This window comes from Gymnoscopelus braueri, assembly GCF_963280865.1.
Source record: "Gymnoscopelus braueri genome assembly, chromosome: 17".
In the NCBI taxonomy this organism is placed as follows: domain Eukaryota; kingdom Metazoa; phylum Chordata; class Actinopteri; order Myctophiformes; family Myctophidae; genus Gymnoscopelus; species Gymnoscopelus braueri.
The window spans coordinates 38,794,397-38,817,115 of record NC_137617.1 but is presented as its reverse complement, the minus strand read 5'-3'; the positions used below and the strand labels follow the sequence as shown (position 1 = coordinate 38,817,115).

Sequence of the window (22,719 nt, the reverse complement as noted above, 5' to 3'; positions counted from 1 at the left end):
AGTTTGTAAGCTTATACAATATAGAGGGGGTCCCTGCTTCATCTCTCGCTCAGCTAGGGGGTCCTTGGCCTGAAAAACGTTGAAGACCCCTGAATTAACGCATGTAGTAGCGTCTAAATAAATTCAACCGGGGGCATGGTGGCGCAGTCGGTATCACTGTCGCGATTCCTGCTGTGGGACAATTGGCACTGGATGAAAAAGGGTTGCTAAATCGTGTGCTAATTTTTTTAATAAAAAATAAATAAATTAAACCTTTATTATAGTTGGAAACGATGCCTGTAAAACTAACGGTGGTGTTTATTTGTGTGTGTGAACTAGGTGGCAGTGAAGGGGCACCACAAACCTTGATGGTTTCAAACCAGCGCGGCTGCTTCACTTGGTAGTAGATGACAGACTTGTACTCCAGGATTCCGTCGTCCCCGGCGCCCGGAAAGATCACGTTCTAGGAGGAGGAGGAGGAGGAGGAGGAGGAGGAGGAGGAGGAGGAGGAGGAGGAGAAGATGTGAGAGCGGAGTGAGTTATCTCGCAAGAGCGAGTTATTCTGGTTATCGTTGGCTGGGCTGTAACTAAGTATATTCAAAGTGACAGAGTCAGGCAGAGGTCGCGCTATTATCAGCCTGTCCAAACATTAGCACTTTCCACTGCATGGCGGAAAATTGACTACTGCTTATCCCATTTAGACCGGAAAGAATCTGTGTCATTTTTAGATTTCTTTGGCTATATAAAAATAGCAGATATACAAGCTCATAGCGCGGCACCGAGTGCCGCGCTATGAGCTTGCAGATCTGCTATTTATTTATTTTTTAAACATAAAAATGTGTGCAAATCTTTGAATATATATATACACTTTTAACTCAAATCTTTGCTTCTGGGGGTACCTGGAACAAAATATTTTGAGATGGGGGTCCGCGACCCAATACACATCATTTTGGGTGGTCCTTGACATGAAAACGTTTGAGAACCACTGATATACATAGCAAAATAAGTAAAAAATAAAGAAATGTAAAAATGACACAGATGCGTTCCCGGTCTTAATGGGTTATTCCATCAGATGTGCTCCTGAGGGCACAAAAAAAAAAGAAAAAGGATAAAAGCTATGATCTAAGTGGCGCGCGGCCTGCCGAAAGTCTGCCGGTGCTTTAATGCGTCACGCCCCCACCGTCTGGCGGCTGCCAATCTAACCCTGACAGCCATGTGGAAATTAGAAATAAATGAGAAATTAAATATTGAAGAGGGGGAGGAGCCGGTGGGCTCACCTGCTCCGGCAAGCAGGAGAGGAGAGGAGAGGAGAGGAGAGGAGAGGAGAGGAGAGGAGAGGAGAGGAGAGGCTGTCGGGTCTCTTTTGTGGGGGTCCTCTCTTCTCACAATGGGCCAAGGGCGGCTACGGAAACCCCAAAGTGGAATTGACATTATATGGTTGGGGGTGTGTGTGTGTGTGTGTGTGTGTGTGTGTTGGCGAGGGGTGATGCCTAATATAGTCAGTCAGCCCTCAGCCATATCACTCTCCTCAGTGCTCTGGCCAGCCAGTGTGCTTTAGTGGAGGATGGAGAGGGGGAGGGGGGGCTGACACACTCTAACACTAATGCCTTCTGACAACCAGCAATTATGAGGAATAACAGGCTTCTTCCCCGTCTTCCAGCGAGCCGTGCAGGGCAGAGCAGGAAGGGGGGCTCCGGGGGGCGGGTTCAGGTGCATGTTGCTTTTATGTTTGCTGGCACAGCTACTCTAGCCCTTGTCGTCTCGAAACACTTTCATTTCAAGGAAAGCCCCCCAAAATGTTTGGTCACGGACGCCCCCATCTGGAACCGTTTTGTAGATCGGCTATTTCGGAATAGCCGAAGTATAAAATAGGGGCTAAAGTGGTTAGAACCGATTGTGAAGCTTTATTAACACATTTTTGCATGGGGAGGGGATGGGAGGGGATTTCCCCCCTCAAGGACTCCCCCCTCAAGGACTCCCCACAAAACAAACCCCACACTTCCAGAACCAGTGCGCCAAGCGGCTACAACTCATGACAGCTTGGAACGTAGGGGGGAGAGGGGGAGACAGGGAGACGGGGAGACAGTGAGACAATGCAGCAGCACGTCTGGGCTTAGGGCCCGGAACGCAGGTGAGAGAGAAAGAAAGAGGGAGAGAGAGAGAGAGAGAGAGAGAGAGAGAGGTTTGCAGGAGTGTGTTAACCCATTCAGTCAGGGAACACATCTGTGTCATTTTAGATTTGTTTGGCTATTCAAAAACAGCAGATATAGATATAGATCTGCTATTTCTTTTAATTGTGATTTTTTTTTTTTGCAAATCTTTGAATATATATTTTTTCAAGCAAACATTTGTAACTGTCAAACAAAATGTCTTAATTTTTCTGAAAAACTATTGTTGTTATATCAGTGGTGCTCCCCAGAAGCGAAGATTTGGGTTAAAAATGTTGTTTAAAATATATATATATATTCAAAGATTTGCACACATCTACAAGCTCGTAGCTCGTATGAGCTTGTATATCTGCTATTTTTTAATAGCCAAAGTATAACAATAATGGTTGATAGCTAAAAATCTAAAATGACACAGATGCGTTCCCGGTCTTAATGGGTTAATGTGTCAGTGTGATGGGTACGTTGTGTCCAGGCTCTGGGCTTTACAACAGCACCAAGCACCCTCTTAAAAAAGGAGAGACACAGACCCGGACACAGAGTGCAGGAGAGAGGAAGCCAACAGGCAAAGACCTGACAGGACACTAAATGGAGAAGCACAACGAGAAAGAAGGAGACAGAGAGAAAGGGGGAGAAAACCTGAAATGGACTTTTCATTTACTATGATATAGTATTAACACATTCCCTGCATTGACGGAGATTTCCGTCAATTAAAAAAAAAAGTGTTTTATTACTTTATTAAAATTATCGTAATCTTTTAAATAAGCTGATGATAAATGGGTAATTTTTCCTGATGGGCTGAAAATAGCAACCTGAAAAAGTATTTTCTGTTTATTAAAGAGCTAGAGAGATGGGGAAGACCCCTGTTACTGAACGAATACGTTACAGCAATGATTACTACCAGAATATAGAGCTTTAGAACTTTTTGTTACAACCCTAACAACAACAAAAAATACCACTAACAGTACACTACCTTTAAGAGTCAGTGAATGTGATGCTGCTGTATTTCATGAAATGACTGTGTTTCCTTTGCTACAGGGCGAAGGGAAGTTACTTATTTATTTTTTAATCACACATCACTCAGGGACTGGACATAATCGCAGGAAATGACAGGAAGTGCCTCTCATCTCCCACTGAATGTCCTCGCTGCCAATTACAATCGGCGAAGACAGAGCATTTAACCAATTACGGCTGATCTCCGGGGATTCGGATAATAGAGATGAGACGGAATCATTTCGTCAGCCGAAAGCCAGAAGAAAAACGTTTTAGAGACGTGAGGCTCAAAGGAGGCTCCTTCACTCCAAACAGAGGTGGAAAGTAACTAAGTAGTAAGTACTGTACTTAAAGGGATAGTTCACCCCCAAAATGACTTTTTTTCTATCAATTAGTCACCCCATGGGGACTTGAATTCATGAAGAAAAGATTTGAGTTTAAATGCTCGCTTTAAAATATATATATATTCAAAGATTTGCACAATTCTTTGCTATTTTTGAATAGCCAAAGCATAAAATAATGGTTAAAAGTGGTAAAATTCTAAAATGACACAGACGCTTTCCCGTTTTTAATTAGGGGCGGCAGTGGCTCAGGAGGTAGAGCGTCCGCTTGGGAACCAAAAAGGTTCCCAGTTCGATCCCGGGCTCGCCGAAAGTTAGTGTCGAAGTGTCCTTGAGCAAGACGCTGAAACCCCTTTAATTGTTCCCAACGAGCAGGTTGGTGCCTTGCATGGTTTCCTCCATCATCGGTGTGTGAATGTGCGTGTGAATGGGTGAATGCAATGCACAATCTATGCTTTAGATAAAAGCGCAATATAAATGCACCATTTATTTACCATTTAACAGGTTAAGTAAAGAAATGGGGAGTACTTCTTCCACCAAACTGGCTCCCAAGGACACTGTGGCGGTGAAAATCACCACCCCCCCATCCCCATCCCCGTCCCGTGGGCCTGATCGATGTTTCTTAATCATTGTGGAGAGCCGTCTCCGTAAATCATTACAAGCGAGAAAAAAAACTGTGAAAAAAAAACGGCAGCCTTGAATACAAATACAGCTAAAATACAACTTGGTAGACACGGATGAGACGCTCACCAGTGGATGAGCACAACACCCTCGATGAGACACCCTGGTGGAGAGTGCAGTCCAGTCAAGTATGTTTTGTTTTTGTTTTTAAACTGTTAGGATTTAGAAGACATTAAATGTAATTGAATGGGCCTCAGGTCTTAAAGGGATAATTAGTGTGGTAGTCAAAAGGGACGTGCTATCCCCCCCCCCCCAAACACTAAGGGCCTCGTTAACACTCTGGAGGCTGCACACCAACACCACATCATCCTCCGCTAGGCCTAATCGTCATCGACTGATCCGTGTTCTTCTTCCTCTCGATCTGTGACTAAATAATAAAGCCAGGCACGCTGAGGCCCGGTGGCGTTCTTTCTGTGTTCATCCAATCCCCCGAATCTGATCCCCCGCCCCGGGAGGCCTCCACCGAACCCTCCCATGATCCCTCCCACTGGAATGAGTATCATCATCTTCAGTCGCTCTTCCATCATCCGTCGGGAGCTGGACACGTTTAATCAAGTCCCAGCAGTTTGCGTGCACGCGCATACACACACACACACAGACACACACACGCACACGCACACACACACGATTCAGTCCATGAGAAGCACATCCACATGTACAACGCACAAACGTGTGTACAGAATCTGAACCTGAACCCCGTGCCCCACCCATTCAACCCTCCTGTCCCGCCCTGCCTGTCCCACCGCTACTCTCCCACCCCTCTCTCATATTTCCTATTAACTAGAAGCCCATGAAGGGTAAAGAAAGTCAAGGGGACGTCGATGACGATGATAAAACATCAGAGTAAAAAGGGTCACAGTGGGCAGATTCTCTGAATCAAAGCAAAATGTTTTATTTGCACATTAATGTCGCTCTGCTCCCATGTGCTGCGTTCACCCCGGCTACTGTGACAATGATAAAAGGTTGTGGCCTTAGATTCTATTAGATTTATACCATCGTACGATGGAGGCCGGCATCACTGGACCTGAGCGAACGGGACGGAACATGCGGCTTGAGGGGGTCAGAGAGGTAGGGATGAGCCAGGTTGTGAAGCGCCTTGTAGGTGGTGAGCATCATCATTTTAACCCATTAAGACCAAGAACGCATCTGTGTCATTTTTAGATTTCTTTGGCTATTTAAAAATGGCAGATCTACAAGCTCATAGCGCCGCACCGAGTGCCGCGCTATGAACTTGTATATCTGCTATTTTTGAAAAATCATGGACATTTTTTGCAAATCTTTGAATGCATATTTTTTAAAGCGAACAGTAACTCAAATCTTTGCTTCTGGGGATTCAAAAAATGTCTTCTAATTTCTTTTGAAAAAACATGTTGCTATAATCAGTGGTTCTCAAATTTCAAGGACCCCCAAAATGATATGTATTTGGACGCGGACCTCAAAATATTTTGTTCCAGGGACCCCCAGATTTGAGTTGCAAACGTTCGCTTTAAAAATATATATATATTCAAATATTTGCACACATTTTCACGATTTTTCAAAAATAGCAGATCTACAAGCTCATAGTGCGGCACTCGGTGCCGCACTATGAGCTTGTAGATCTGATATTTTTGAATAGCCAAAGAAATCTCAAGTGACACAGATGCGTTCCCGGTCTTAATGGGTTAAGGTGGTGAGCTTCATTTTAAGGTGCAGGTAGACATTGTGGGCCTGTGTAGCTGCTGTGTGGGAGCAGTCAGGCAGGCAGCAGGTTGAGCTAAGTGGTGCACTGAGCTGTGTGAGATTACAGAGAAGCCCCGTAAATCACAGGGCTGTCTCGGAGACACATCAGGCCCTTGTTGTCCGACTGACGGATGATTCAACTCGACTCGACTTCAATTTATTGTCACGCCACACAACACAACACGTTTTTAGAACGGGTGTAAAAAAGAGTGGGTGAAATTCTCCCCAGTGCAAGCTCCTCCACGAGTTTCGGTTACATTTTAAAATAAAGAATACGGGTGAACGTGACGAGTCGAAATCGAAAAAATACGGGCAAATATCCAATGTGCATAGCAGAGTTCTGCAGTCTCTTTCAGACCAGGTGAAATGCAAAATAATGGCTGTGAAATTCCATTATAAAAACTCCTACTGCGGCGACCTTACGGCCGAGCGGATAATACTAGCCTGGACGACTCTGCCAGTGCAAAAAAGAAATTGCCCTCAGATCTGGTCCCGCTTCGTTGTGATTGGATTTCGCTGCCCCAGAGGTTGTGGGGCACCAATCAGGAACCAGTATGCAAATATGGGGCTGGGTTTATCACCAGAGGCGTCTATCAAATAAAACATGCCCCGAAAATAAATTATTAATAATAATAAAACTCCTACGTCCAGTTTCTTGCCGTCCTCGTCGTAGACGGACATGGTCACCTCCACGTTTTTAGGCGTGGTCTTGCTGCCTTTGTCAAACTCCCCCTGGACCAGGGTCACGTAGATGTCATTTCGCACGTCACCTTGAAAAGAAGGGAAATATGTTATTTCTTGATTACCAATATGGAGTACTAGATTTGATCTATTTATTTGCCTGAGGTGACAATGAGCACTGAACACAGTCACTGTGACACCGACCTCACAGCGAAATGAACCCAGCGTGGCAACAAACATGACTAACCATAATTGTTGCAATGAATGCTATTATTTCTATTTCACATTATTTCGTCATTGCCCCGACCACACGAATGCCTGGAAAATCATTTTTCCTCCCGCTCGGGCTAATAAGCCAGCCCTTTGGCTTAACCAATTTCAACCCGGCGCCCGTATTTTGGGGCATGTAATTATAGGCAAAATGTTTCAAAATGTTCCTAATAGCGAAAACAAGCTCACAATGTGTCACGTTGCACCACATTGTGACCTCGTAGGTAAGCTATTTTCACTATTTGTTGGTGTTTAAATGACAGTAAGTAGGAGGTGTTGTGCCTTGGGCTTGGACACAGTCAAATATTATACGTAGCCTGCCAGTTAGTTCTGGCAGCATACACTCGAGAGGTTACATGCATGCTCATTCTATGTGGCTGTTTACAGCGTCATGCAATATCCATACGTCATACACTGACGTGGCAATCAGCTGTCCAATTGGGCGGCTATTTAAGTCACTTGAATCAGGCGTTCCATCCGCTGTGTTCTGGATTGTTGTCATGCGGCGTTTGCTCCCACCACCACCCCAGCACCACCAGTAGGCTCTGCTATTGGTCTGTTCCCCATGGGGGGTTCTTATTATATATCTATCTCCCTGCTCTTAATGGTTAATGATGGTTGTCTGAATTGCGCTGAGCAGGGAGACAAAAAATAGAGCAGAGCCTGAACGCCAAGATAAAATATTACATCCACACTTGTATTCTCATTCTATAATATTGCTTCAATATATTCAATCTATAATATTGGCTCAATCTATTCGTGAGTTATCTGACAGAAATACTATACGTTTTCATTCATGAGTATTTATAAGTCTCTGACACCACCAGAACAAAGAGCCCATCCAGTAAATCCGTGGGTCAGGACAAGCAGTCGAGGTACAGCTTCAGGGAAAAGAAAAGCGCCTCTAACCTGTTGGCCTGTCACAATTTTTACATAATGGCCTAACCGCAATTATTTTTGCATAATTGTCATAATCATTTCCATGTTGAAAAAAAAATCTAACATTTTCAAAAATAGTGGAAATAGCACGGCTTACATCGTTAATTGCAATTATTTGTCTGACAATTAATCGTCAGGTAAAAAGTCATAATGGTGACATGGCCCTATACTAACCTGGCATGATGATCTCAGGGAAGCCCATCTTGCGCGCCACGGCGGTGGAGCGGTCCACCAGATGAGGGAAGTCCTTCCTGATTTGGTGGATGTCTCCGGGAAGCAGCTTCAGAGTGACCCACAGACCTGGTGACAAAGAGGGAACCCACACACACAGGGAAACGCAGTCAGTTGGGGTCAGTGGGCCACTATACTATACCAAGACACCAGATACACATATTTCCCACAGATTACATACACCCAAAGTGAGTTTGAAAACATGACCAACGACAAAAAACTCCCATACCTACTGCTACTGGGAGCAGAGCATGTGAGCGGAGCGGAGCGAGGAGTAAAGCGACGCGATTTTGACGTGAGCGTGGAGCTGGTTTATAAAAAGGTTGGAGCGCTACTCTGAGCCACAGCGGGGGCCGCGCACTTAATGTTTGAGCATGCCCGGTCGCACGGACTCAGAGACACACAGACATCCAGCAGTGCACAGCGCACCGCTGCGCACGTCCTTGATCAAGATTTAATTAGAATTTCTACTTTCTTTTCTTTCTTTTTTTTTACTGTTGAGTGGCCCTGTTTGAGCGGAGCATGGAGCGAGAGGTGCGCAAATCAACGTGAGCGACGGAGCGACGGGGAGCGGAGCGCGGGGGGGGGGGTCAACGTGAGCGAACAGCGAGTGTGAAACCAGCCCCCTGGAGCGCCGTGCGGCATTTCCACCCGCTCCACTCCGCTCACATGCTCCGACTGGGAGAAATTCAACAATGTGCGAACACAGCAGCAAGATTTGTGAACTGTTGCGATAAGAGAAGGTTAGCCAATGGAATACAACCACCCTAAGGACTACTAACCATGGAGTGTCCCGAGTATAGACCTCTAAACCTACTGGCACATATAAACAGAGCTGCAACCTTTAAACACATTTTAAATCTGAGGCTTTTTTGTACACTATTTAAATAGTTTTGAGAAAAAATGCTGCTATTTGTCCAAAAGTGATTGCTGCTATTTGTCTCAAAAAGCTGTATACCCTGTACATATAACATGTGTATAACGACACAATGTGACATAGCTCTGCTTAACACAAAGCTGTACCCCCTCCAACTGTATATACTTCCCCCATTTTCAACCGTTTTTATTATGTTTTGACACTTGCTTTGGCAATGTAAAAGTATGTTTTCTCATGCCAATAAAGCTCCTTTGAATTGAATTGGGTCAGGTTCAGAGTGACCCATAGACTTGGTGACAAGAGGGCCCCCCCCCCCCCCCACCCAGGGTAAACGCAGTCAGTTGAGGACGGCGGTATCGAATGATGCGCACTTAGTTAGGGGCCGTGTCCATTGAAAGACACAGAGATCCACGATCGTCTGGCTACGCGAGACTACAAAGAGGGAGAGGACTAGGAGAAAGAGAAAAAAATCCTTTGAATGTAAGCTACCCTCCAGGATGTGATTAGGAAGAAGACATAACAGAGAAAACGAGACAAAAGCGTTAGATACAAAAGTGCAATTAAAAGTCAATTGGAGAGAAACCTTGAGCTGGTAACATTACCTGAACAAAGCTGAATCATTTACAAGACATCGCTTTGTTCTACGACAACTTTAACCCATTCAATCCGGGAACGCATCTGTGTCATTTTAGATTTGAGCTATAACCATTATTTTATACTTTGGCTAATCTAAAATTGCAGATCTGCAAGCTCATAGCGCAATTTTTTGAAAAAGTCATGAAAATGTGGGCAAATCTTTGAGTTTTATATTTTTTAAAGCAAACATTTTTTAACTCAAATCTTTGCTTTTGGAGGTCCCTGGAACAAAAATATATATTCAAAGATTTGCAGACATTTCCCATGATTTTTCAAAAAAATAGCAGATCTACAAGCTCATAATATCTGCTATTTTTTGAATAGCCAAAATAAATCTTAAAATGACACAGATGCGTTCCCGGACTTAATGGGTTAAAATGAATAAAGCTTATTCCTTTCCCACCTGCCTTTGAGCTTTGCTACTCTGTGCCGAAAACCGGTGAAATTTCAGGTGAGACACATTCAAATGATTCAGCACGGAGTGCAGCAGACCCGGTAAATTTCCAGCCTCAAATAATTGGGCAGAGGGAGAGAGTGACCTGTGACTGTGATGCAGGAGAGAGAGAGGGTGGGTCACGGTGTGGGCTCTCAGTCTAATTGTGAAACAAAGGACCCCTCAGGGGGATTTCCTTTGGCTCGTATCCGCTCACAATTGAACAACAGCGGCAGGTTGTCGGGTCCTCTTTTGGTCGTTTTGGCCTGCGTTTAATGAGGGCTCGGGCAGTGTGCCTGTGCCGCGGCACGGTGCGGGGCTTGGCATCACTCAAAGCCTGATTTATACTTTGGTCGCGCGCCGGTGTCACGCACCGAAAATAGCCGATCTACAAGCCCCACGGCGCGTTCCGATTCCAGTCGTTGTGGGCTTGTAGATCGGCTGTTTTTTTACGGTTTGCGGCACCGAGCTCCGAATCAGGAATTAGAAGCCTATCGCCAAGAAAAGGAGGTGTGCAGGAACACACTCACGCTGAGACACATCATAGCACTCCCCCACCTACACAGTACACACACACACACACACACGCGCGCGCGCACACACAGAGAGAGAGGTTTGCCTCCAAATGACACTGTTATCCAATTAACCCATTCAATCCGGAAAAGCATCTGTGTAATTTTTTCTATTTATTTGGGCTATTCAAAAATAGCAGATAATACAAGCTCATACTGAACTTGTAGATCTGCAAAAAAAAAAATTGTGCAAATCTTTGAATATATATTTTTTGGAAAGCGAAGATTTTTTACTCAAATCTTTGTTTCTGGGGGTCCCTGGAACAAAATATTTTGAGATGGGGGTCCGCGGCCAAATACATAGTTTTGGGGGTCCTTGACATGAATAAGTTTGAGAACCACTGAGCAACAACAAGTTTAAAAAAAAAACTGTTAGGATTTAGAAGACATTTGTGGAATCCCCAGCAGCAAATATTTGAGTTAAAATCTACAAGCTCATAGCGCGCGCGGCACTCGGTGCCACGCTATGAGCTTGTAGATCTGCTATTTGTTTTTAATAGCCAAAGAAATCTAAAAAAAAATGACACCGATGCTTTCCCGGTCTTAATGGGTTAAAAGTCTCTCATCCCAAATTGCCCTCCTGACACGCTCCTGCTGACTGCTGGCTGTTCTCTGAATCCTTGTGTCTTTATTCTAGCCTCCACCACAGAGCTCCAATAATAATAATAGTGGTCCTGAGTGACAAATCTCCCCCTCTCCAGCTCCAGGAAGCCTTTTGATATGCGAGCGTGAACCGACAGCCGGACTGGACGCACCGCCCCCCTCTCCACCACCCCCCCCTCCCCTTGACCAGCAGCAGGCCTGACATTTATCCAAGAACATCTTCATAGGACATGACAAGGACCATAGAGGCTGTCCAACGACTCCACATGTTTCTACGGCTCCCCACCACACACACACACACACACACACACACACAGGTTTGTATTACTATAAGTGAGAGGACATTGGCCTTTTTTTTACGACGTAAATTTTATAAATGTTTAAGCCATTAACTCTCTCCCTGCCAAAAACGTTTATAAACGTTTTCGAGAATTAAGCTATTGCCTGCCGAAAACATTTATAAACGTTTTTGTTTTTTTTAATAAAAAACAAAATTAAACAAATCTAAAATAATTCTCAATTTGTTTCCGTTCTTCACAAAGAACCAGGAGATAACATTTTCCAAAAAGTTGCTGCTCCATTCACTTCAACGTTAAAAAATTAACGGAGAAATAAATAACATTTTTCCTATGTTTTACCATGTAAACTGCTGGCAGTTTTTGAGTACTATTTTTGAAAAACCCTGGCAGTTTAAGAGCTAAGACCTGAGACCGATTCTACAAAATGTCTTCTAAATCCTAACAGTTTTCTGAAAATACTTATGTTTCTATATCAGTGGTTCTCAAACTTTTTCATGTCAAGGACGACCCAAAATGTATTTGGCCGCGGACCCCCCCCCATCTCAAAACATATTGTTCCAGGGACCACCCCCCAAGAAGCAAAGATTTGAGTTACAAATGTTAGCTTTTTCGCACTACGAGCTTGTATATCTGCTATTTTTGAATAGCCAAAGAAATCGAAAATGACACAGATGCGTTACCGGTCTTAATGGGTTAACCGTAAGCCCAAAATATTCGATCTAGAAGCTCTCGCGCTGCGATCTTTGGTGCACGACACGACACCAGTGGGGCAACTAATGAAGCATAACTCTTAACCCCAAATCTAATCCTAACCCCAAGCAGAATCTTTTTTTCCTAATTGTAAGCCTAATTCCCGCAATATTCTTTTTTTAACCATGAAATTATTAATTTCTCACAATGTCTATTTCTCAAATTCTACTACATTTGTGGAGACATCTGGTCCTCAGAAGTACAGTAAAACTACACACACACACACACACACATACACACGAGCGCGCACACACCCTCAATGAGACTGCCAGGGTTATTCTAACCAAGGACACGAAATCAATGATGAAAAATAAAAAGAAAGGAAAAAAAAATCAAGGATTTGCAGATGAATCGTGGGCTTAATTAACAGCTGAATTACTTGGATCCTGTAGCCATGGTGATACGGCAGACTGTATTTATAGTACGAGCGGTGATTTATAATGAGGGTTCTTGACGTGAAGAAGACGTTGTAATGTGAGACACATCGTCTGAGAGAGAGAGAGAGAGCGGAGAGAGGATTGGGGGACATCGTAGGGACAGTATACAATAAAATAAATACATAAATATACCAGGGCTTTCTAACCTTTTTTACTGCTTTGCTTTGTCTTTCAATAACAGTCCCGGACCCCTTGACTCCAATTAGCACAAAACAATTACATAAATAGTCGCACGGGCCTGAAGCAAGGACATTTCCTGGTATGCTTTTTTTTTGCTCAGGTCGTGTTGACCTCAATACGTGTGGCGCACATATTGACAAAAAGACGAAAATGTTACAGAGAGAGACATGGCCTCTCGTTAAACGTCGCTGCCGGGCGGAAAACTTGCGTCCAAATCCGTTACTTTTCAGGAAACGAAGGGGGAAAAAAGCTGTAAACCTGTGTTTCAATGGATCCAATGTCGTTATCATTTTAGTCACAAGCTCTTGTTAAAATACTTTTCATTTGTTATGTATAAAACACACAGGATTAAAATGTTTAATCCATTAAAACCGCGACAACATCTGTGTCATTTTTGATTTTTGCGTTGGTTGGCTATAAAATAGCAGATATACAAGGTATATGCATCACTTCGTGCCACGCAGCGAGCTTGTACATCTGCTATTTTTTTTTACATTGTGATTTAGAAGACATTCGTAGAATCGGCCTCAGGTCTTAATGGGTTAAAACAAATAGCAAAAAATCGCAGATCTACAGTACAAGCTGTGCTGCATTGCGAGCTTGTAGATCAGCTATTTTCACCACTTTTCCGTGACACTCTTGTATGACAAAGTAGGGCATTAATGAAAGTATGAACAAAAACATAAAGTTTAAATATGGAGATACAAGGTGTCTGTCCCGACAACGACCATAATCATAGATCTACAACCGCCGCAGACGCCCTCATTTTCCAAACCGTGCATACGGTACCTTGGCCCTTGTGGTTGACCTCCTTGGCGGCGATCACTTTGTTGATGACCGTCTGCAGGAAGTCGTTCTCCCCCGCCACCCTGGGTGAAAAACGGGAGATGTTGAGCTGCTTGTGGCGAATCATGGCGTCATCCAACGCTAGCCTGCAGTGTGGCACACGACAGGCAAAAAAGAAAAAAAAAAAAAAAAAAACGCCACAGGGGAGAGAGGGAAGGGAGGAAGACAAGGGGAAAGGAAGTGTAAAAGAGAAGGAATGGGGCAAAGGAAGAAGCCAGAGAGGGTAACGTGATTGTGAAGGAAGGGATGGGATGAGAGAGGCAAGAGAGGAGGAGGAGGAGGAGGAAGAGGACGGGAGAGACAAACCGAACGCTAACACCATGACGGAGACGAAGAAGCCAAAATATTAGCCGGTTAACAGAGAAGCCAAGGATGGGTGGATGAAAGAGAAGACACAGAGAGAGATCATCATTTAGCAGATGATGCCCAGACCCGTTGAAGAGAGAGTTACGGCACTAGCATAGACTCCCACTGTAAGAATGGAATGCGGAAATGCTCTGTCTATCTCGATGAGGAAGTTCCAATGTTTGGACTCTCTCTCTCTTTGAACTCTCTCTCTTCTATAGCACTGATGATGTCCAAGTAGAGACCGAGTGAGACCAGGGATCAGGACAGACATTTCATGGAAGCCGTGGCCCGCCGTTGGCCCCGCAAGAAATGATATGCCCCTGAGGGCCACAGTGGTCTTGATGCCCTACCCACACTGCCCCATCTGATTTCACCACCTCTTTCCTGTTGCGGTTTTTAGACACCAGTGTCTTTTGTGGACATTCTGAATTCTTATCTCCCCATGACTCCCCCTGACTCCCCACGACTCCCCATGACTCCCCATCTTCAAATGAGTCCAGCGACTCTGATTATATTAGCTCATATATTGTATGAGGGTCCCTCGCTGGCAAAAAAATATTTGCAGATGGGGGTCTGCGCGGCAAAATACATATTAATTTGGGGGTCCTTGACATGAAAATGTTTTGAGAACCACCGCTATATCCCAACACAGTCATGCATTCCCGTTCTGCTAAACAACAAAGTAAAGAAAACCAATGTTTTTGGAAATTGAAGAGGTTCAAGTGCAGAGAGAGCCAGATGGACTGAAGACAGCCGGTGACACAGAGCGGAAGAGAGAGGGAGCAGATGTGATTTTGGGAAGGGCCAGATGTGTCACAGCTTGGACAGCAGCAGAGAGAGAGAGGTGCACGTGCGTGCTTGTGTGTGTGCGTGACTGCGTGTGTGCGTGCGTGCGTTGGGCATCCGCGCTGTGGCCATCTCCCCAAAAGTAGAGTGACAGATGACAGAAGAGTGGGAGACGGAGGGACTGTGACAACTTCTAAAAAACATCTTCAACTTGCTCGACAACGTGTGGGGGTTTAAGTGGTTAAGTGTTTGTTCAGTGACAGGAGTCTCCCTGCCACTGAACAAACACTCCATAGTAATGATTACTATCTGAATATAGAGCTTTAAACTTTAACTACAACAAGCAAACTATGACAGCAAAAAAAAATCACCCTGCAGGTAAATATTCACCCGTGCACATACACACGTACATCCTTGAGGCATCCTCCATTCTTTTATTCGCAGCGGAGGGCTCTAATTTAGACGATTTATGCCCACAGATAAAACTGTTAACTGAGGTGATCTGCCAGTTAAACTGCTTGTATCTGAAGCATTTCCAATTATACAGGAAATCACGTTAAGGAAAAGGTCTAGCCCCGGCGCTGCGTGCCGTCCCACCAGAATGGCGGCAGTTAATGAGATTGCCTTAATTGAGTCTGCGGGGAATAGTGGAGCTTCCACTGTCTTTAAAAGCCTGCTAATCAGGTGTCAAGGATTACGAGTCTTCCAGGAGAGGGAAAAAAAGGGGGGGCCATGCACAGCCATCGCAACCATCTTTACAACAGAACTGCAACAGAACTGATTTAATAGATTATATATAAATAAATAATAATTTTATAATCAATCCCTATTTTGTTATTATAGGCAAAAACTTTGATCTACAAGATCTACAAGCTCACATAGTGAGCTTGTAGATCTGCTATTTTCAGTATTTTTTTGGACAAAGTAAAAAAAACGGCTTGTGGTTAAACGATCCGTCAAAGTATAAAAATGTAAAATATATATTTAAAAAAAAAACTGCTTCTTGATTCATTGATTAATAAAAAAAACTACCATTATAATTGCTAAGAAAATAATGGATAGTCGTAGGTCTTATAGTCACATTATGCAAACTCCCAGACAACGGGGCAAACAGGTGTCAAGGACATAATGGGCACGGTATGTGTCAGCAGCACTGCGTTGCCCCTCGATTAGGCATCATTATTCCAAAGCTACTATTCACATTATGCTTGTTCTGGTGTCTGAACGTGAGCGCTAATAGTTGCTTAATGACTGTGCTTCGTTTGTCCTCCACTTACGGCTGGAACGGGATGAAATGCTGCTTGTCCTCGTCGTCCATTTTGCCCGTTATAATGTCCGTGACGTCCATGACTGTGGGAAAGACAAAAGGAGAGAGGGGGGGGGGTTAGGTCAACCACTTAAACCATTCAATCTCTGTCATTTTAGATTTCTTTGGCCATTCAAAAATAGCAGATATACAACCCCGGAAAAGCCATTCTTCCAGATCGAATTACAAGGGAGAAAATGGGGTGTTTTTTTGGGGGGCAATCACGTGACCCGCTGCTTCTCTCCTCCACAGAGAGCCAAACAGTTATCCATAGGCAAGCAAACAGCGCCATCTAGTGGAAAACCACTGAAAACAAAATCTCGTCATTCTCGTCATTGGCGGTGTGGGCCATAGCAAAATATGACGCGACATCTCGTCATTGGCAGTTTAAATATTTTCAACTCCAGACATTTGGATGAACGCAGCTTGCATTTTTTTGCTGGGAAAAAAAATAATGAATAAACAAGTTCCAACCTTAATGAGCCACGTGATCTGTAACTTTGTAGTTACATTCCAATTAGAGGATCCTTTTCAAACGGAGTGATTATAACTTCGGAACCTGGCACAGTTTGAATTTTCCATATGTCTAAGCCCTCAGAATTTCTCCCATGCATTGAATAATTAATGTATACACCCAGGGCCCTTTGCCCAGTCGAATAAATAAGTTTGGCCAAAATTCAGGAATATCTACGCTGAAGTCGAAATAGGAATTAGATCTTGATTTGTCCCCCGTGGGCGCGTTTCCAACTCCATCTTAAACTAATTAGATTGGCATTTTGCCCGCGGTTTCTCCAACAGAGAAAATGATGCTCCTCTCGCTCAGTCTCTTTGCTCAGCGCCACTTGACGAGAAAAGAAAATGACAAGTTGATTTACGATACTTCATCTGCAGGCATGCCAATGCCACTGCACAACGCTGCTTTGTAAGAGAGCCCTGGTTGCTGTTGAGGGGCTCCTTGAATTGGGCCCTGCTGATTGAAACCAGCTAAACCCTATACTTAGTTGATCGGAGTACCCCAGGACTCTATAGTATACTAGGCCCCCCTCCTGCTTTCGCTGCTTTTCGTGATAAATATCCTTGCCAAAAGCTTTTCCGGGGTTTCTGTGGCTTTTATTTTTTTAGAATAAATATTCTATTATATAAGGTGAGTGAAAACACTTGAAAATCTCTGGCAGTGGCGTGGCAAAAATTATGTTTTACACACAGTGCAGAATAGACTGCGCTCAGGAATAACAGCACCTGACTACAGTCAACGCACTGCATAAATTCCAGCTTTACCTGGAGTGGTGTAAAGTAACTAAGTACATTTACTCAAGTACTGTACTTGAGTACAGTTTTGAGGTATTTTTACTTTACTGGAGTATTTCCAATTTTCTGTACTTTCACTTTAACTCTACTACATCTCAGAGGCAAATTTACTTTTACTCCACTACAATTATTTGAAAACTTTAGCTACTAGTTACTTTGTAGTTTTTGATTATTATTACAAAACACACACTTCAAAAAAACTGAAAAACTTCAGCCCTATATTCATTTCGGACATTTGAAAATAGCCGAACTACAAGCTCACAATGCGTCGCATGTGAGCTTGTAGATCTGCTATTTTCAAAAGATTTCTTTGAAAGCTTGTGAAATCGGACATTCGGCATAATGACTTTTACTTTTGGTACTTTAAGTACATTTTGATGCCAATGTACTTTTGCTCAAGTACATTTTTTATTCCGGACTTTTACTTGTGGTATTTCTACATTGCAGTATTGATACTTTTACTTGAGTAAAACATTTGAGTACTTTTACCACCACAGCTCATACCTGCCACTCCGAAAGGTCTCCTCAGGCCCGAGGTGAGCTTCTTGGCGTTGTTGTCTCTCAGCTCCATGCGCCCCACTCGCACGATCTGACACACAAAGCTGATCTTCTCTCTCTTCAGGTCTTCACTGCCCAGGTCCTGGTTATGGAAATCAAAAAGACAGAGATGTCCTTATACCGTGAGGCAAAAGGTAATGTTGTTATGCACACAAAGCATACTGTATGAATCAAAAGCAAAGGAAGCGTCTGCACAAACAGCTTAATGCATTAAGACCGGGAACGCATCAGTGTCATTTTTTAGATTTCTTTGGCTATTCAAAAATAGCAGATATACAAGCTCATAGCGTGGCACCGAGTGCCGCGCTATGAGCTTGTAGATCTGCTATTTTTCTTAAAAATTGTGACCATTTTATGCAAATCTTTGAATATATATTTTTCAAAGCAAACATTTTAACTCAAATCTTTGATTCTACGAATGTCTTCTAAATCCTAACAGTTTTTTGAAAAAAATTATGTTGCTAACTTTTTTCATGACACGGACCCCCAAAATGTATTTGGCCGCGGACCCCCATCTCAAAATATGTTGTTCCAGGGACCCCCCAGAAGCAAAGATTTGAATTAAAAATGTCTGCTTTAAAAAATATATATATATTCAAAGATTTGCACACATTTTCACGATTTTTCAAAAATAGCAGATCTACAAGCTCGTAGCGCGGCACTCGTGCTATGAGCTTGTAGATCTGCTATTTTTGAATAGGCAAAGACATCTAAAAATGACACAGATGCGTTCCCGGTCTGGGTTAATGTTCCAAACTATAAATGCACTAACTGGTCTTTCCTCAGGTGACACCTGACGCTCACCCGAGGACGATCAGTCGCGGTTCGAAACAGTGTTTGTTTGCTGCTTTGAACAGTCAAAAGTATTGACTTAACAGACTGCGTTATGCTGCTTGTTGTGCGGACTCTTCCTTTTCTTTAGATTACCTCGAGGCAACCCACCAAAAAAAAAGCAATGTCTGAAAAGTAAACATTTCCCTTTCCAGAAGCATTACCAATCAGATTCTGTATCATGTTTCGATCCGATGTTGACAAAACACCCCCGGCCAAACTTTGTGTGGATTTAACGCCTCGCCAGAGCGTTTATTAAGCAAAGAAATAAATCAATTGCTGAAACCTTTTCATTAACAGGATAAACTTTTGGTGCTGCACCATTTTTTTGTCCCTCGTTGTGATTGTGTACAAACACGGATATATTTCCTGTAGGCGTGTTGGGGCCAGGGGGTCCTCCGTGGGCGTGGGGCTAGGGGGTCCTCCGTGGGCGTGGGAATAGGGGGTCCTCCGTGGGGCGTAGGCGGACCCCTGCCCTTGGGCGTCCCCATTAGAGAGAGGTGAGTGGCTCAGTAAACAAACACACGGCGTGCTGAGCCCTGTCTCACGCATGCTTAACAAATACGGGGAGGCTTTGCAAACAAGGCTCGCGTCACACGTCCCTCGTAGCATGACTGAATCAACAGCTAGAGGACTAACGGGGCGAGCGCGTACAGGAAAAGACGTCTGCATACGCTCTTACATATGTACACACGTACACACGTGTGTGTGTGTGTGTGTGTGTGTGGGGGGGTGTGTGTGTGTGTGTGTGTGTGTGTGTGTGTGTGTGTTTGCGTGTACCTGATGAACTTTCACTCCATAGGGACGTACAGGGACATGAAGACAACGCACGTACACACGTACGGACACAGATGCAATAGCGCCTGGCGAAGTGCAGACTTACCGTAAAGACGGCCCGCAGGTTATGAAGCTGGTCTATGTCTTTGACCAGGCCGGAGCTGGACCATTTCACAAGGTAGTTTTCACTGGGATGGAGAAGGGAAAAACGCTTTACAATACAAGTACTGTTCTAATCTAAAATGTTGAAGTAGTGTTACTTTACTCGAATATGTACATTTCCGGCTATTCGAAAATAGACAATCTACAAACATCGGATCGGATCGAACTAGATCAGGCAATTTTCAAAAAAGGTTTGACAAATGCTGAAGGATGCGAGTATTCTTTTTACTTAGGTAGGATACTTTATTGGCAGTTTTTTTTTTTTAAGTCACAACAGTGTCATTCATTAACACATTGAATGCCAATCGCGTAGATCTACGCGAACCTATTTAAAGCCGCAACGTGCCAATCGCGTAGATCTACGCGAACCGCCGATTCCCATTGAAATTGCCCCAGGTGCACTTTCCGAATTTTTTTTATCCATTTCCGTTTCCGGTCGGAAACAGAATTATTCGGGTTCCGTTTTTTTCGATCGTATCCGCTTCCTGTCTGGGATCCTGTTTAAAACTCGATTTTCTCGGTTGTTGTTTTTCTCCTCGCTGATCACTGTTTAGCGTTGATCCGCTGTATCTTCAAGATGGCGGCTCGGATTTGGAAACTATTTTCGCTGGCCGTTTCTCACAGATCCGCTGTGTGTTTAGAACCAAATGAACGCGCACTTTTAACTTATTTAGCGAGGTCTGTGGCGACATGAAAAAAACAAAAAAACAACAATAAAACGCTGGCACTGGTGAGTACATTATGAGATTAAACTCTGGCATGGAATGTGTTAATAAAACGCGAGCGTGAACTATGCACAAAAAAACTGTAGCTTGTTTCCATTGTTGTCCACCCTCAGACATAACACACTGCACAAACAACCATGAAACAAAGATTTGATCCTTATATTATACAGCAATATATATAGGACAAGAAGGTGCCCTGAGAGAAGAATCCAAAGCAGAGGGGTCTATCCGGGGTAGGGGTCTAACTAAGACCAGTTTCATACTGTATATTCTGTGTGCTATTTTATGTGTTTTTTTTTCTTCACATTTTGAATACAGGCCTTTTACTTGTAACAGTGTTTTTTTATATTGTACTGCTACATTTACTTAAGTAAAACATCCGAGTACTTATTCCACCACTGAAGAAAAAAATTAATAAACATAACTCGACCTTTGGATTGTGCGTGAGGCAAACGGCTCATTGAGAGCCTCAATAACCAGATTATCCCACCATAGACGAGACCCTGACTCCGCTCAAAGCAGAGCGAGGGCTGAGTCGTAATCTAGCCTCACGGCGTGTTGTTTGGAACACAACGCCGACAGGCACGGCTAGACCTGCTCTATTATTATGTAATTCCTTGTCACAAATCCGGAAACAATAAACGAAAATCCTAACCGAGTATTACTTGGCTGTGTTTTCAGTACACAGGCACATTCTCGTATGGACTACTGGGAATTACGCGTGTGTGCGTGTGTGTGTGTGTGTGTGTGTGTGTGTGTGTGTGTGTGTGTGTGTGTGTGTGTGTGTGTGTGTGTGTGCCAAATATGCCCACAAGAATAGTAGAATTTGAGAAATAGACATTGTGCGGACAATTGTCCTGGTCCTCACAAAAGAGATGGTTGTTTTATGGTTAACTTACTTACAATTATAAAAAAAGATTAAGGTTGAGGTTAGGATTAAGTACCGTATTTAGACTTTAGGCGTTGGATTTGATTTGATTTGTTGATTTAAACTGTTTTTATATACTGACTTATACCTTGCCAGTGTCGCACACTAAAAATAGCAGATCTACAAGCTCACAACGTGTCATAGTGCAATGCGTTGTGAGCTCGTATATCTGCTATTTCTTTTTAAAAGACATTTTTAACAACACAAATCTTATGGGGGTCAGTGGTTTTTTAAAGGGGTGTCCTTGTAGAATGGCTATTTTCGTGAGTGTTTGTGCGTGTGCTTGCGTGTGTGTGTGTGTGTGTGTGTGTGTGTGTGTGTGTGTGCATGCTTGCGTGAATGTGTGTGCTTGCGTGTGTGTGTGTGTGTGCGTTTGTGTGCGTGCATGCATGTGTGCATGTGTGTGTGTGCGTGCGCGTACCTGATGAACTTGGACTCCACAGGGTCGTACAGGGACATGAGGACCTCGGCGTCCTCACCGATCTTACACACCACATTCTTCAGAGTCACAAACAGAGCGAAGGAGGGGGTGGAGGCGAACTTGGCCTGCCTGGTCAGATCGATATTCTGCTTCTGGGACTGCCGGGGGGGGGGGAACAAGAGAGGTGCTGCATTTAAGTTTGCTGTCGGGTAGAAACCTTGTACATGCATGTCCAGAACGGACACTTTACAGAAAAAGAGGAAAGAATAACCTGTGTTCCAAAGGTTCCAATGCATTTAGTCACAAGCCTTGGTGTTAGTCTTAATACTTTTCATTTGTTCAATATTCACAAATCCCACAGACACACTTTAAACACTTTCAGAAAAAGCTGATATATAAGCTCACAATGTGCCCTGTTGTGAGCTCATAGACCAGCTTGTAGATCCAGATTTTTTTTGCTTTTTTCACTCTCGTACGGTGAAGTAGAGAATTAATTCACGAAACAATATTAAAAGTTGAAATGTGCATGGAGATACAAGGTTTCTCGGCCCCGAGAGCAACGATTTAATACTTTGTCCACGGCTCCTCGCTGGCTATAGCCCGTCAAATGGCCGGCGGCCTTTCTCAGCCTGTGTGTTTGAACAAAATGGGCCTTGGGATGCACTCCGGAGGGCCACCGACCACAACCGCAGCATATAAAAACGAAGGGCCATTTCGGTGTCCTCTCCTGCAAGGTAAATGAACTTCGTATAACTGCAAAACTGGATATAAAGTTTCAGTCGCTCTCCATTGAAGATCAGAGGCGGGAGCTCAGTTCCCGCAGAATTAATAATATGGGACAGTGGTTCGCAAAGTGGGGACCCCCTGTGGTCCTTGAGAGAGGTTCCATGGGTCCCCAGCTGAATGACTGACACTAGGGGTGTGCCGATACACTAAT

General features: G+C 43.8%; 1 protein-coding gene across 2 annotated transcripts in view; it reads right to left on the bottom strand.

Moving 5' to 3' along the window:
• The window catches only part of dock1 (dedicator of cytokinesis 1), a 455,553-nt gene that overhangs the window by 375,775 nt on the left and 57,059 nt on the right, over positions 1–22,719 (bottom strand). For both annotated transcript variants that reach the window (XR_013934788.1, XM_080454394.1), the window contains exons 8-15: positions 21,783–21,940; positions 19,653–19,734; positions 17,885–18,020; positions 16,044–16,116; positions 13,576–13,655; positions 7,943–8,068; positions 6,524–6,648; positions 344–442 (exon numbers count right to left, since the gene is read on the bottom strand). Coding sequence is in view for 1 of the 2 variants with exons in the window: in XM_080454394.1 (XP_080310520.1) it covers positions 344–442; positions 6,524–6,648; positions 7,943–8,068; positions 13,576–13,655; positions 16,044–16,116; positions 17,885–18,020; positions 19,653–19,734; positions 21,783–21,940 (879 nt within the window). In the remaining variant the exon portion in view is untranslated. The remainder of the gene's footprint in view (positions 1–343; positions 443–6,523; positions 6,649–7,942; positions 8,069–13,575; positions 13,656–16,043; positions 16,117–17,884; positions 18,021–19,652; positions 19,735–21,782; positions 21,941–22,719) is intronic.